Raw genomic sequence first — 16,963 nt, forward strand, 5'->3', positions numbered from 1 at the left:
CCACACAAAATCAGCCTATTCTCACGAAAGTTTGAAAAACTTTAAGAGCTTGGAGGCTTATAAATGCTACGTTGCTGATTGGGTGAAACAGGTCCTCGTACACAAAAATTCGGCAGGAATCTTGTGCTCGGAAGGTGAGTTACGAAATTTTCAATTCAAAATCTTTTGTTCTTGCTAACATCCACTGTCAAGTCTAATGTATTTCATGTCATTTGTCAATGGAGCTAGGGCTTTTAATGTGTATATGGTTTAGCGATAGCACTCTCACGACATACATACGTGTATGTTGTCGGCGATTAGCCTAGCAATGATCTTAATTGTGGTTATTTGTCAGCCCCGTAGACGAGGCCAGTTTCTTTCACTTGGTACCAGCTAAATATTATTCAAAAAATAACGATGGTGGTAGAAAGGGAAGTCACAAACATCTTGAATTTGAAACTATGTCGTACTACGTCGTATGTTGTCGGCGATTAGCCTAGCAATGATCTTAATTGTGGTTATTTGCCAGCCCCGTAGACGAGGCGAGTTTCTTTCACTTGGTACCAGCTAAATATTATTCAAAAAATAACGATGGTGGAAGAAAGGGAAGTCACAAACATCTTGAATTTGAAACTATGTCGTACTACGTCGTATGTTGTCGGCGATTAGCCTAGCAATGATCTTAATTGTGGTTGTCAAGCCAAAACCCTCTAAATATATATTAAATGCATCTTACCGGATATAAAATGACTACTACATAGTCTGTGGTGATTTTTTGGTGTCCAGTTTTCACGTCGAATCGCAGCCGTCCATTTCGCTCTCCTCTTTGGATCCCTCGGAATACGGTAAAACTTCAAGTCTCTCCTTCCATCTTCTCTGTTAGTGCAACCAACAGCCACACACGCCTTCACCATTTTGATTATTAATGTTTTGACGGACAAGTGGGCGGTACCATACAGCGAGCACGTGGTACGTATAGAGCCTACCCACGTGACATCACAACTCCCCTCCTGAATGGTACCGCCCACTTGTCCGTCAAAACATAGTGTTAACCTGTTACGGCTACGTACATTTCTCCTATTTACGGCGTGTTTTTCTGCTCCTTAACATTAATAATCAAAATGGTGAAGGCGTGTGTGGCTGTTGGTTGCACTAACAGAGAAGATGGAAGGAGAGACTTGAAGTTTTACCGTATTCCGAGGGATCCAAAGAGGAGAGCGAAATGGACGGCTGCAATTCGACGTGAAAACTGGACACCAAAAAATCACCACAGACTATGTAGTAGTCATTTTATATCCGGTAAGATGCATTTAAGATATACTTAGGGGGTTTTGGGCTGACAAATAACCACAATTAAGATCATTGCGAGGCTAATCGCCGACAACATACGACGTAGTACGACATAGTTTCAAATTCAAGATGTTTGTGACTTCCCTTTCTTCCACCATCGTTATTTTTTGAATAATATTTAGCTGGTACCAAGTGAAAGAAACTCGCCTCGTCTACGGAGCTGACAAATAACCACAATTAAGATCATTGCGAGGCTAATCGCCGACAACATACGACGTAGTACGACATAGTTTCAAATTCAAGATGTTTGTGACTTCCCTTTCTTCCACCATCGTTATTTTTTGAATAATATTTAGCTGGTACCAAGTGAAAGAAACTGGCCTCGTCTACGGGGCTGACAAATAACCACAATTAAGATCATTGCTAGGCTAATCGCCGACAACATACACGTATGTATGTCGTGAGAGTGCTATCGCTAAACCATATAAACATTAAAAGCCCTAGCTCCATTGACAAATGACATGAAATACATTAGACTTGACAGTGGATGTTAGCAAGAACAAAAGATTTTGAATTGAAAATTTCGTAACTCACCTTTCCAAGCACAAGATAGATTCCTGCCGAATTTTCGTGGACGAGGACCTGCTTCACCCAACCAGCAACGAAGTATTTATATGCTTCCAACCTCTTGAAGTTTTTCATATTTTCGTGAGAATAGGCTGATTTAGTGTGGACAAGATAATTGTAAATATCTGCGTAGCAGATGTCGGGCAGACAGGGCGAAGACAGTGGGTCGAAAAACATCGATATGGGCATCAAATATGGATCTGGCGACTGTATAGAACGAAGCTTTTCCTCATAACGCCTTTTATGCAACAGATCCAGTGAGTTTGCGGCATCAGAAAGCACCGGGTCTTCCATGAAATGCATTTTAAATTCCGCCATCAATTGAAAACAATGCTAATACAGAGTCAAAATGACGGACAAGTGGGCGGAACCATACAGCGAGCACGTGGTACGTGGGTAGGCTCTATAGGGCTCGAGCGTCCCCAACAGGTGGATGACGTCAGCGGGAGACTGGGCTCATCTGTTTTACTATTCAGCCCATTGAGAGGGAATTATTCAGAATGAGGAAAACGCGACGAAGAGAGCCGCAAAATGTCATTGTTTCAGTCGCTCTTCTTTTTATCCAAGTAGTTTCCACAATAGCTAAATAAATGGCTTGAGAAGGACCAGTCAGCCCGTCGGGGGGAAGTATTCACAACGAGAAAAACACGACGAAGAGCGCTGCAAAATGTCATTGTTTCTGTCTCTTTACTTCAATATTTTTTACAGGATATTCTTTTTATCCAAATATTTTCCCCAATTGCTAAATAAATGGCATGGTCATGACAAATAACAGTCTTGTGCTAAATGGAATATGAAATCATAAAAATTCACTTATTCAGGACGACATGGCAAAATTAGTCCATAATGGTCAAAACTGTCGACTTCACCTTTACTGCCGCACCTACCGAACGATATTTTATGAAGCCTAAATCGCACATACGTCATTTCCCTTCCCCGGCTTCGGAGAATGTAAACAAACCAGGAGGCGTGACAGCTAGCCGACATGCTAACCCGAACGGAGTGATGTTTCAAAGTCTTCGAAGTGGAAAATCACTCATAACTAGCCCAGATTATTTGACATGATGACCGGGTTGTCGATTGTCTTTGCGGACTGGCAAACCGCCCGGCGGAGAACATTTTACAGCTCGTTCCCTGGAGGAAGGCAGCTGCAGTTGTTGTGCAGCTAACGTGCAGCTGATGTGCATGAGGAGAGCTTTTTACATGCATATCAATGATCAAACGTAAGTAGTACTTTATTTAAAGAAAGTTTATAGTGTTTACTTTGTAATCGCTGTATTCGTATTTGACATTATACAAAACAAGCTGTTTAATCACTTCCTCGTAAATCCAGTGGTTCCACAGTAGTTGGGCTTGTTTTGGCCAATATCCACAGTGAATGGGAACCTTTTGAAACTCCAAAAAGGCGCACATGCCTCTCCCTCATACAGCAAGATTTTTCTGCAGCTGTTTGGCTAGCGTGATGCGAAAAATAAACGTATTAATCCGCAAAATCAGCTGAATCCTTAGTCCTCGTACATAACAGTACGGCTGGAAAGTGAAGAGGACGCCTTCAACCGTACACGTCACATCGCCCTCCTCCTCAATGCAAGACCGAAGGCGGAAGTCACTCATTTTCATGGCGCGGGATTAAAAAAACTAAATAAATATAGTGATCGCTTCCACACACATCCAAGCGGTTCATATCATTCAGGAGCATAAAATACCGCGTGTATTATGAAATAAACATGCTTTTTCGTGTTACATGCACTTTAAAGTGTTTTTAGTCAAGCTTGGCACCTATTAGGCGATATACACATGAAACACGAGTCATTACATGAAAAAAACCATGATACGAAAGCCACTCCGGAACGAATTAATTTCGTATCTTGAGGTACCAAGGAAGAATTCTGTAGTTCAATATATGTATCGTAGGAAAATTAATGAGAGCCTATATACCTATATACCTTTAATTAATGGGTTATGTTAGTAATTTTTATTGTATCACACATTGCTGAATCCTGTTATTTCCCCTAGGTGTGCAACAAAGAATCTGCTCCTCAGTTGTTGTCAGTGATTGACAAAGATGGACCTGGCTATACTGCTCCATACAGAGTTTCTTTGGAGGGCATGTCAAAGACCAACTGGACTGCTAGAATGAACGAAACCAGTAAGTTCAATCTAAAAAAAGATGCAAGATTCGTCGAAGATTCGAAAACGAATCACAAACATCCAAATTCCGACTATTGAAATATGTCAAGTACGCGGTAAGCCTAAACGATATATCGTTTAAACATCGCCATCGCCATGTGCGCATGCGCGATAGTCCCATCGCAAGGACGTGTGATAGTTTTTTTATGTTTTTTTCCAATCCACAAACCTTTGTTCTGCTTCATTCGCTCGCACAGCCTCCCTCACCCCCTCCCCCAGCTCTGAGTCACTGCGGCACTTGCTTATTAAAGTTAACGATGGCTTTGATCTGGCCAAAGAAGCCGACTTCACACGGGCAGCAATCTATCAATCATCGTTTAACTTGTCAAACAGTTTCTGCAAGGAAGCGCGGGCTGAAATGAATGTGTGTGTCTGGGGGGTGTGGAGACGTTCGAGACTTATAAAATAAACGCCAGAAGTGATTATGAGGAGTTTGTAATTTCTACATGTCACTCGAAGAGTCACAGCCATGTTAGGTAAACGAAACCATTTAATAAAGCCAAGCATTTTTCTACTACAGTACTTTATTCTTGTTTGAAAATGATTCGGTAGGACAGTTATGTTTAAAACTGATCATAATTATTACATTTGAAGTGCTTAAAAATAATTTAATATATATATACATATATAAGACAACTCTAGAAGCCAACTCGAAACCAGTTGCACATGTAAGCATCAAATGCGGTATCTACCAAGGAGATGCTCTGTCACCCCTGCTGTTCTGCATAGGCCTAAACCCCCTCAGCCAGATCATCACCAAGAGTGGTTTCGGGTACCTGTTCCGAAGTGGAACAACCATCAGTCACCTCCTCTACATGGATGACATCATGCTGTATGCCAAGAACGAGTGTGACATCGACTCCCTGATCCACCTCACGAGAATATACAGCAATAACATCGGGAGGTCATTCGGACTAGATAAGTGTGGGCGAATGGTATCCAGAAGAGGGAAGGTGATCTCAACTGAAAGGGCTGAACTACCTGTAGGCAACATAACAGATGTGCAGGACAGCTACAAGTACCTGGGGATCCCACAGGCAAAAGGAAACCATGAGGAAGCAACTAGAAGGTCTGCCACAACCAAATACCGACAGAGGGTGAGGCAGGTCCTCAAGAGTCAGCTGAATGGCAAGAATAAGATCCAGGCCATTAACAGCTATGCCCTACCAGGAATCAGATACCCTGCTGGCATCGTATCCTGGCCGGTGGAAGAGATGCAGGCTACCGACATCAAGACAAGGAAGCTCCTTACAATGCACGGAGGGTTTCACCCTAAGTCCAGCATCCTGAGGCTCTACACAAAGCGGAAAGAGGGAGACCGAGGACTAGTGAGCATCAGAGCCGCGATCCAGGAGGAAACTACATCCCTCCAAGAGTACATCATGAAAATGGCCCCCAGTGATGACCTGCTCGGTGAATGCCTCAGGCAACAGAAGCCCAATAAGGAGGAGGACCCTTAGGAGCTATCATGGATGGACAAGCCCCTGCATGGTGTGTACCACCGACAAATTGAGGAGGTAGCTGACATGGGAAAAACATACTAGTGGCTGGAAAAGGCCGGACTGAAAGACAACACGGAGGCACTGATCATGGCAGCACAAGAACAGGCCCTTAACACAAGAGCAATAGAGGCTGGGGTCTATCACACCAGACTGGACCCCAGGTGCAGGCTATGCAAAGAAGCCCCTGAGACAGTCCAGCACATCACAGCAGGGTGTAAGATGCTAGCAGGCACGGCATACATGGAACGACATAACCAGATAGCAGGCATAGTGTACAGGAACATTTGTGCCGAGTACGGACTGGAGACCCCAGAGTCAAGGTGGGCGACACCTCCGAAGGTGGTCGAGAACAACCGAGCCAAGATCCTGTGGGACTTCCAGATCCAGACAGACAAACTGGTGATGGCCAACCAGCCTGACATAGTGGTGGTGGATAAACATCAGAAGACAGCAGTTGTGATAGATGTAGCAATCCCGAGCGATAGCAACATCAGGAAAAAAGAACATGAAAAGTTGGAGAAATATCAAGGGTTGAAGGAAGAGTTGGAGAAAATGTGGGGAGTGAAGGCAAGACTGGTGCCACTAGTGATCGGGACACTAGGGGCAGTAACCCCCAAGCTGGGTGCATGGCTCCAACAGATACCAGGAACAAGGTCCGACGTCTCCATTCAGAAGAGCGCAATCCTAGGGACAGCTAAGATCCTACGCAGGACCCTCAAGCTCCCAGGCCTCTGGTAGAGGACCCGAGCTTGAAAGGAGAGACCGTACCGCCCGGGTGGGCGAGACGACGATTTTTATATATATACTGTATATATACATTTTCAAAATCATACTTTCCAGTGCTAGATCTGAATAAATACATTGAGCACACACACAAAAAAATGGGGGGGGGGGGGGGGGGGCGGTTTTTCACTCATCGCGGCGGGTTCTGGTCCCTATTTACCGTGAGAAACGATGGAATACCGTACACTGTGGTCATGATTGTGCTTTCTGAAGCCTTTTTTCTTCACTTTTGACAATTTGTAAAGCTGAAACACACAAATGTACTCTTACTGTATGTTCAAAACAACATATATTTTAAGAATAAAACACTTGACACAAAACAATTGTTCAAACGTCCATCTAGTCTGATCAATATGTAAATTTAGTAGAATAAATTAGCCTAATTTGTCAAACAAAAGTCCGCAAGTTTAAATGCTACAAATGCTAACGTGTTTACAATTCTCATCGCAAATATCTCACACGTAACTCCACAAACTGTAGCTGTAAATTTAATTACAAATGCATAAACGTACATTAGCTGAAACAACTTATGTGGGCCAAACCAGAGCGCAGCTGTCCTCTATCCCTGTCAGATGAGAGTCTGCTCCTCAGTCATAAGGTGACGGTCCAGCCAGACCAACGCTGCCACCAGAGGGCAGTGTATCCTCCATCATTAAACAAAATCCAATACTTTTGGACTTTTTGGTTATTTTTGGATACTTAAAGGGTTATTTCCTACTCACGCGGAAATTCGGTTCACGTCGCCAGTGTAGGAACGGAACTTGTACATAACCCGGGGACAAGGCCTGAACGATATTGGAAAAAACTATTGTTGCGATTTTTGGGGGGTTTGCGATATATTGCAATATTATATTGCAATATTTTTAAAAAATTATATTTTTTTTTTTAAAGAAATTTTCGCTAGATGACTTCAATAGCTGTTTGGAAAGTATTTGGATGACTCACCATCACCACAGTGTACAGTGATCCCTCGTTTTTCGTGGTTAATGGAGACCAGTACCCGCCGCGATAAGTGAAAAACCACGAAGTAGCGCACCCAACCCCACCAATTTTTAATTTTTTTTGTGTGTGTGTTTTTTGTGCTCAATGTATTTATTCAGATTTAGCATTGGAAAGAGATACATGTAAGACATGTTTTTTTTCTCACTTTTCCCCCCAAAGTGATTTGAAAAATGTATATAAATAAATGGTTTTCAAGCACTTCAAATGTCATAATTAAGATCAGTTTTAAACATAACTGTCCAACCAAATAATTTTTGAACAAGAATAAAGTACTGTAGTAGATAAATGCTTGGATTTATGAAATGCTTCTGTTTATTTACCTTAGCTGTGACGGTTGGAGCGACATGTAGAAATTTCAAACTCCTCATGATCACTTCTGACATTTATATGTCTCCAAGTCTCCACGCACACACACATTCATTCCAGTGCAGCTTCCTTGAAGAAACTGTTTAAAAAGTTAACCCTTTGATGCATAAGTGGGTCAAAAATGACCCGGTGAGGTTGTTTTCTTGAAATATCTTCGGAATGAAAAATTGTTATCAATTTATATTCCAGGCATTCCTAAAAAAAACATGTTTTGGATATAATGCCATTCAAATTTTTGATGAACTTTTTATACATTTGAAAAAATTGTCATTTTTGTATTACTACCCTAAGCTTCCACAAGTGGGTCAAAAATGATCCACATGCATTTTCTATGGATTCCAATGGGAATGTTTTATTCTTATCAACTTTGGCTGTCAGGAATAAATTTACCGTGGACCACACAGACTAGGTATGTAAAAAGTGACATCCCTGAAGAAGATTATTTTACACAGCAAGAGCTGATACGTGTACTGTAAGTATTATGTCCATATAGTATTTTGTGTGTGTGTCCTTCATGACTCTTTATTATTATTTATCAACAAGTTAATCTACTTCATAACTAGCTAGCTAACTAAGGCTAGGTTCATACCGCAGGTCCTAATGCAAAATTCTGATTTTTTTTGTCATATATGTTTTTTTTGGCGTACCCGTTCAGACTGCCGTTGTCCATTGAGGCTGTTCAAGTATCACACATGTGCTCTAATTCGCAGTACGAGATGCGCTGAGCAAGGAGCAGACTCATTTTATTTTTTTATGATTGTTGTCAAGCCCGCTCCTTCCCCAAAAGCCGCGTTCAACCTAGGCGCTAATGCTAATGCACAGCTGCACTGCTACCGTAGCACCATGTCTCTCTCGCTCTTTGCTGATGTTAATTGCTGCATGAATTCCAATTTGGGGGACTTGACAGTTCGGACCGCAGCCACATTCTGGAAAAATGTGGCTCGGAGGGGATTTTAACCACATACGAATGTGACCTGGATCAAATTTGAAAATGGTCCACTTTTATGCGACTTTTACTGTTCAGTCAAGTCGGAAAAACACGAAAAAATCGGATTTGTGCTAGATTTACAGCTGAAATGGTCCTACAGACGTTGGAGGATGGAGAGGCAGTGACGGGTTGGACTCAAGTGTCCGAAATTTCTGATGATGAGGACCCAGACTATTGTCCAGGTGGCAGTTGTCCACTTGGAAATCCAACTGAACAGGATCAATCTGACTCTTCCGATTCCACTTATGTGTCCTCTGAAGAAGATAGTGTCCAAATCATGGCCAACAGAATGAGTTGATAGGGCTCTTACTAGAGAGAATTACCTCCCACCCAGGGCAGAACACAGAGCCACAATATCCTCAGAAAAGGGCTTAGCACCAAAAAAGATGCATGGGAGCCCTTCATCATTGATGATAAAATACAAGGAAGGATGAAGTCTATTGCTGTTCTGTTTTTTTTTTTCTTTTCAAAAAATGTTAATTGAATCATAAAGATATTTCAAGCATGAAATCATTCTTTTGTGGCCCTAAATATCATACTAATTAATAAACAAGTGACTATACTTCACCAAAATGGCATAAAAACACATTGGTTCTAATATGGGTCATTTTTGACCCACTTATGGAAGAGTGTAGGGTCCAGTAACTTGTGCATCTAAAGGTTAAACGATGATTGACAGATTGCTGCCCGGCTTCTTTGGCCAAATCAAAGCCATCGTTAACTGTAACAAGCAAGTGCCGCAGTGACTGTGAGGAACAAAGGGCTGGGAGAGGGAGGGTGTGAGGCTGTGCGCAGAGCAGAAAGCAAGGCTTATGTGGATTAAAAAAAAAAAAAAAAAACTAGCGCACGTGCTTGCGATGGGACTATCACGCACACGCACATCGCGATGGCGATGCTTAAACGATATATCGTTCAGGCTTACCGGGGACTACCTGTATTTGAACAATCTTGATGCAAACGCATCATTAAAGGAACGGTAGTGACGCAAACTCTCTTGTTGCAACAGAAACGGGCATAATCCTAAATCTGGCCATGGAACTACCAAGCGGCGAGTACAATGTGATTCTTAGAGTGGGAGACAACCAGGGGTTAGAACTGGACAGCACAGTTCAGGCCAAAGTGTGCGACTGCACCGGGGAAGACGTGGTCTGCAAAGGGCGTGTGGAGTACGGCGCCGGCCTGCCTGTTATTCTGGGAATTCGGGGAGGAATCTTTTTGCTTCTCTGTGAGTATGACATGGGTCTTTGCTTTCATCACACAGTTCTCAAGTCTGCCTCTCAATTGCTAGTGTTGCTTATGGTCTTTTTATGGTTTGCTCAGTGCTGCTGCTGTTCCTGCTGCTGTATGCAAGGCGGAGAAGCAGAGAAGTAAAGGAGCCTTTACCGCAGGAAGATGACGTCAGGGACAACGTCTATTACTATGACAAGGAAGGAGATGGTGAGGATGATCAGGTAAACGGTTAGCTTTTTAAATCAAGGGAAAAAATATGACCTGCCTTTTTTAATCACTGTGATCTATACTGTGATCTCCGCAGTAACGACCTCGTCCCACCAACCCGGAGGAAATTGGCAACTTCATCGACGATGTAAGTCAAGCACATTTGATATAGCAGTACAAATGTCCAGCGTGTTTTCAGATGTTGTGGGTGGTGGATACATGTACAATCAAGGTATATGTAGTAAGATTATAATAGTTTTAAAAATGATATTTTTTTTGCCCTCTAAAGTTTTGAAGTCATTGGCTGCTGTTGACAGCGATAGGCGTACAATTAATTGAACTAGTAAAAAAAATTAAATTCACAGCAGAAGGATAAAAAGGACATCAAGAATTTAAATTTTCTACTTTTTATTTTCATTTTCTTAAGTTTTTTTCCCTCCGAGTTTTTCATGTCTTGTTTTTCCAGTTGCAGGATAAAAGAAAGAAAAAAAAAACCTTAACAATATATCATTTTTAAAAAAGTGTATCGTATATATTGATGTAAATGAAGGTTTCTGTTTTTTTTTTACCCCAGGTAAAGTTATTTAGTAAAAAAAATTGGATTTTCAATTTGTTTTCAAACTGTGTTTTCAATTGGTGTTGAAACGTTCCTTTTTCTTTGTTATAACACTGTTTTGCTGTTGCTTCAAAAGGAATGTATTATAAACTTTTGTTAGATTTGCATTTTTATAAAGTTGTCTTAAAACAATTATTGGTTTGTGACTGGCTTCTTTTCAAACAATCTGGAGTGGTTGTAAAATATTTTTGTCCATCTAAGGAGTTTATCACTAGGAGACGTCCAACGTATTTGAACTGAGATATGGCCAGATATGGCCAACCCTGCCACAAATGCGGCGAATCGATGCTAATTTTTGTTAGCACTTGAATGGCGAATTCCATTGCGTAGCATTGACGCTCAAATTGTGTTGGGGTTTCAAATTTTCGTATGCATAAATCAATGGTACTTTTTACAGACAAATTTGAAAACGGGTCAAGATTGACCCGAAAACTATACTGCAAAGATTTAGTATTTTCAGGCCAAATTAATTTAGATTAAATCTAATTCACTTGAAAAAATATGGGCTGATTTCTAACACAAGACAAAGGTTAAGATAGTGGGGGCATTCAGAAAACAAAATACTAGGCCTGTCAAAATTATCGCGTTAACGGGCGGTAATTAATTTTTAAAATTCATCACGTTAAAATATTTGACGTAATTAACGCACAAATGCCCCGCTCAAACAGATTAAAATGACAGTAGAGTGAAGTGTGTACTTGTTGTGTTTTTCTGAGTTTTGTCGCCCTCTGCTGGCGCTTGGGTGCGACTGATTTTATAGGCTTCAGCACCCATGAGCATTGTGCAAGTAATTATTGATATCAATAATGGCGGGTGTTATGTCCCAAGGACGGCTCGCGAAGGGCGTAACATAAAACAAGCCACACAAATGTACGAGTGGACACAAATTTATTTACACAACAATCAAACTTGCAAAGAATATGTACAGAATGCCTACGAAGCGTGACTTCAGGATAAGCCCAGGCCAAAGCAACAAACAAAAGGAACTACACTTAAACCCCACCCACTAACTAAAGCCTGATCATGTAAAAGGAACAAAGAAAAGACATTTTCTAACCTAACTTCCTACTCTATACAAAACAGGAGAAAACGGGTTGAACAGAAATGGCGACTTACCCTTACTTGCTTCAGTGCTCTTATTTACAGTGGTTTACAAAAATGATCCAATAACGAATAAACACAAAAGACCTCACCGAAAAAAAGCGGGAGTGTATCAAAGTAGCGATCAAATGCAAACGAGAGTGAATGGCGAGCAAATAGCTGGCGAGGAGGACCGTGGCAGAATGCTGTCAAATGCGACCTCATAGAGCGTTGACAGCGGCAGGTTTATGAAGCGTGGTGCCTTTTTCTTGGCCAATCAGCGGCGGCGGCGGCGTCGGTCCGTCCTGTGTCGATCAGCTGTCGTCGCAGTGGGAGGGGAAGCAGCCAGCTGGTGGAGGCGACGATCAGCTGACTGGAAGAATCTCAGAAAATTAACCATTAAACGGCAAGGGCCGTCACAGCGGGCTACTAGTTTATTTTTGATTGAAAATTTTACAAATTTTAATAAAACGAAAACATTAGGAGGGTTTTAATATAAAGTTTCTATAACTTGTACTAACATTTATATTTTAAGAACTACAAGTCTTTCTATCCATGGATTGCTTTAACAGAATGTTAATAATGGTAATGACATCTTGTTGATTTATTGTTATAATAAAGAAATACAGTACTTATGTACCGTATGATGAATGTATATATCCATCTTGTATAGTGTTCTCTGCTACAAACACTTTGAAGATGCCTGCTTCCTTAACCGGTCTGCTTATGATCAAGGATTTGCCAAAAAGTAAGTTTGATTTTTGGATAGATGACTGATGACTTTGTCAAAGCAGAGCAGCCAACTGTTGTGGAATGTACAGTAGAAGCTAGCGACGTTAGCCGAAAGCCAACTCGTGGCAATCCCCGATCATAGTTGTTGTTGTGTTCGCTAGGTTAAGCGTGTTTAAATTGTGAGTCATCTACGATCTTGTCCGAAAGTTAATCCACTGTCAATCGGGAAAGTGGTGTAGATGTGCATAAATACGGGTCGGCGTCACGGTAATTCACGGTCACGTTGCCGTAAGAGACACACACCGCCGGTGAGTTTGTGCACATTTATTCGTATTTGTATTATGTATTTCCACCTTCATACTTCAAGCATTGCATTGCATTTGTACAGTTCGGCGTTTCTTTCACGGTGATCGCTTGATAGCCTTCTAGTTTGTGTTGTACGAGAGCCGCTGACAGCTGACAACTAGCGTTTTGGCATTGAGTCAGTCTCGCAGCGAATCGGCGAGCGGCTCAAGTCACGCAGTGAATCATGGGAAATGTAGTCTCGGGACAACACTGAAGTGGTGCTTTGTAATCTGTTCACTTGTGTGAAAAAACATTTCCTCATGCCGTTAGACGCCACTTCCTCCAAGCAGTGTTTGTACTGTTAGCTCCATGTGTTAATAAAGAAACAAAGTTGTCAGCACGTCGTGTATTCGATACCTTTGTCAACAAAAAGCTCATAACAAGACACTATGCACGATCCGTTTAAGAGACGCTAGGACTGGAAGTAGTAGTAGCTGGTAGTATGAGGCGAGGCGGAGATGAGCGAGAAGCAAAACTTCGCGGTCGAATGTGAAGGCAGTCCGCTATTATTTTGGTTTCTTATTGTTGCCACAAGAAAGTGGAGAAAGCCATCAACGACTCATCTCCTTCTTTCCCCCCAACGTTTTTATATTATTATTTAATATGCACGAGAGCTGCCGGATCTGCCAAAATGAACATGAAGTCTGATTATTTTTTTAAACAATGTCATCAGATCGACAGAAACATAAAATTATGTGCAAATGCCTGCATCTTCAAATCATGAAAATAATAACAGCCTATATTTTACCAATCTTGTAATCTCGATGGGTCTTGTCACCATTCCATGTCAGGTAGTCTAGGCACTTTGTTTGCATCCTGATTAGCGTCTGGCTAATACATGTTAGGTCCAACATAAAATTCCAACCTCCTCTTCTTCCTCCAACTCTTCAAAAACTTGGATCTCCTCCCTTGCGCTCGATCTATCGCTGTTTGAATCATTGTTTGAAGGGCTTTGTATGGCGGCCATATGTATGGAGCGCTGCCATCGCTGTTCTCGGTGTGACGTATCACTTCCAGGTTCGTCCCCTTTCAGGCTCGAACTTTGGAAACGCAATTATTTTGTCAAATATACAACATAAAAATTATTTTTCTTCATGCTTTATTTGTTGGAAAATGTTTAATTACTTTAATTACGACCCTATTTGGCATGTGATGAAATTACTTCACATTTCTGCTTTAAGGTCATTCAAGAATGAGTGGTGTATGACTCAAAAATCTTTGACGTCTGTAACTTTCAAATGATTAAGTATGAGTAGCCATTCCGTAATTCTGAGATTTTTGTACTGTGGGACTGAGGACCAGCGCCAATACGCCTTTCCTGGATTGTGTAGAAATCATCTGTGAGAACATGAAACTAATGTTCTGCGTGATAAACTAATATTTAACAGCAGATGGCGACATTGTAATGTTTTCAGTCACATCATACTTTTAGAGGTTGATAATGAGTTGGAGGATTTATATATACATTTTTTTTTTCATTAAACTAACACCCTGACAGCATGAACAGCTGTTCAGACAGAATAGAACCTTTTGTTCAGTATATTGTAGATGCAGCCACTGCAGAGGATGTTGTGCAATAGTCAAAAGTTTGATGATTCAGACATTCCCGTCACATCACTGCAGGTCACAACCTGCCCAAGTGTCTTGGTAGAGTGTAGGGCCCCTTTGTCTTCATTTTGATTCCACTCTCAGTTTTCCAACAAACTACAGCAAGCTCTCCTTAAGTACTTGTGAACGCATTAGTACTGACAGTGTACTCGTTCACTCTATGGACGATAAAGAGTCTTCATTTACCCTTTCATGCATTTTTTTTTCCAAAGGAAGTGACAAGACTAGAACTGTGGGGGGGATCTACCAGCCACTAACCACCATGTAACCCCAAGACAATTTTAGTGTGAGAAAATCTAAACACAAAATGCAGCTCTTCAACAAGAGCATGGCTCATATCAGTGTATAGACCCTACTCACCTACGTCACAAAATGACATGTCGCTGTATCCGGCCGCCATATTGCACCTATTTTTTTTAGACCTATTCTCATTGTTTTCAATTAGTCGTGCAAGTTATAGAGCAATTCATGGAAGCCCCGGTGTTATCTGAAGCTGTAAACTCATTGGATGCGTTGCATAAAAGGCGTTACATGGAAAAGCTTCAGTTTATCCATTCGCCAGATCCGTATTTGATGCCTAAATCGATGTTTTTCGACCCACTGACTTCGCCATCTTTGCCTGACATCTGCTAGCTGCCCTGATATTTACAACTATCTTGTCCACACAAAATCAGCCTATTCTCACGAAAGTTTGAAAAACTTTAAGAGCTTGGAGGCTTATAAATACTTCATTGCTGGTTGGGTGAAACAGGTCCTCGTCCACGAAAATTTGGCAGGAATCTATCTTGTGCTCGGGAAGGTGAGTTACGAAATTTTCAATTCAAAATCTTTTGTTCTTGCTAACATCCACTGTCAAGTCTAATGTATTTCATGTCATTTGTCAATGGAGCTAGGGCTTTTAATGTTTATATGGTTTAGCGATAGCACTCTCACTACATAAATATATAATATGTAATAAATATGAAGGGCGATAGTACTACTCAGGATTGTCACTAGTTGAATTTATTTTTTGGCTTTTGACCTCAATAGTGAAATTGTAAATTAATTGTATGACAACTGTCTGATTATCCCCTTATAATTATATATTTTCAGGTAGTTCATTCACAACGTCTGAGTGAATGTTGTCGGCGATTAGCCTAGCAATGATCTTGATTGTGGTTGTCAGCCCAAAACCCTCTAAATATATATTAAATGCATTTTACCAGATATAAAATGACTACTACATAATCTGTGGTAGTCATTTGGAGCCCAGTTTTCTCGTCGAATTGCAGCAGTCAATCTCGGTCTCCTCTCCGGGTCTCTCGGAATATGGTAAAACTTCAAGTCTCTCCGTCTATCTTCTCTGTTTTTGCAACCGACCGCCACACACGACTTCACCATTTTGATTATTAATGTTAACGAGCAGAAAAACACGCCATAATAGGAGGAATTTACGAAGCGCTAATGCATTAACATGACGAGTATACGGACAACATGGCGCGGGGGCGTGGCTGTGACGTCACGTAAGTAGGGTCTATATGGCGGAAAACACTTAGGTGACTTGAAGTTCCGCTCTGAGACCCCCAATTTGACCAACTTTCAAAATTGTCCAATAAGCGTGTGTGTTACATCATTGGAAAGCTTAAAATCTCAATTTTCTGGGGGAAGAAAATTTTGAACAGGAGGGCATTTTTGTTTGAAAAAAAAAAAAGTTTTTTAAACAGCAAAACCCTATCTGGAGGTGAGATCACGCGAGAGCAGAATTATAGACGTCATGACTTTAATGAGATATTATCGTGTATGGGTGAAACATGGTAATATAACAAGGGTCGCGATGCAGAAATCAAGGAGTGGTCGAGATTTTCTTATGTTTTCCCTTTTAAACGTTTTTTTTTTTTCTTTGTTTGGATCAATTATTTATCATCTGACATATTGGAGAAAATGCGACAGTAACAAAAAAAATACAATTAAGCGGCAGTTATGAGGTAGATATCCGGGACTTTTTTACAGACGCCAGTTTTTTTCATTGTGACATAATTTGTTTAAAATATGTGAGTGAATAATTTTTTAAAGTAGTTTTTTTCTTAAACAAAATATGAGACATCAATTAATGATTCTAAGCTAAAAACGACAGACATTTTGAAAAATAAATATAATTAATTACCGTAATTTTCGGACCATAAGCCACTACTTTTTTCCGTCATTTTGAATCCTGCGGCTTATTTGTTGATTTTTTTGTGTTAATAGGTAACACTATATTTGACAGCGGCATCATAAGACTGTCATAAGACTACCACCTATTTACTAATGCTCATGGCTGTGTCATGTCGTAATTCCGATGGTCTTATGACGGTCTTATGGGGCCACTGTCAAATGTGATCCTAAAATAACTAGCTAGTTAACTATAGCAATTAATGAAACGACTTGGAACAGTAACTG

At 40.9% G+C, this 16,963-nt stretch overlaps 1 protein-coding gene across 2 annotated transcripts in view; it reads left to right on the forward strand.

Annotated features, from left to right (window-relative positions):
- LOC130922651 (cadherin-1-like) overlaps positions 1 to 10,318 on the forward strand; it is a 49,765-nt gene extending 39,447 nt beyond the window's left edge. For both annotated transcript variants that reach the window (XM_057847560.1, XM_057847561.1), the window contains 4 exons: positions 3,913 to 4,045; positions 9,734 to 9,952; positions 10,048 to 10,178; positions 10,262 to 10,318. In XM_057847560.1, coding sequence (XP_057703543.1) covers positions 3,913 to 4,045; positions 9,734 to 9,952; positions 10,048 to 10,178; positions 10,262 to 10,264 — 486 coding nt within the window. In that variant the 3' untranslated portion in view covers positions 10,265 to 10,318. The remainder of the gene's footprint in view (positions 1 to 3,912; positions 4,046 to 9,733; positions 9,953 to 10,047; positions 10,179 to 10,261) is intronic.
- Positions 10,319 to 16,963: the final 6,645 nt, after the last annotated feature.

The sequence above is a fragment of the Corythoichthys intestinalis genome, chromosome 10, assembly GCF_030265065.1.
Source record: "Corythoichthys intestinalis isolate RoL2023-P3 chromosome 10, ASM3026506v1, whole genome shotgun sequence".
NCBI classification, from domain to species: Eukaryota; Metazoa; Chordata; class Actinopteri; order Syngnathiformes; family Syngnathidae; genus Corythoichthys; species Corythoichthys intestinalis.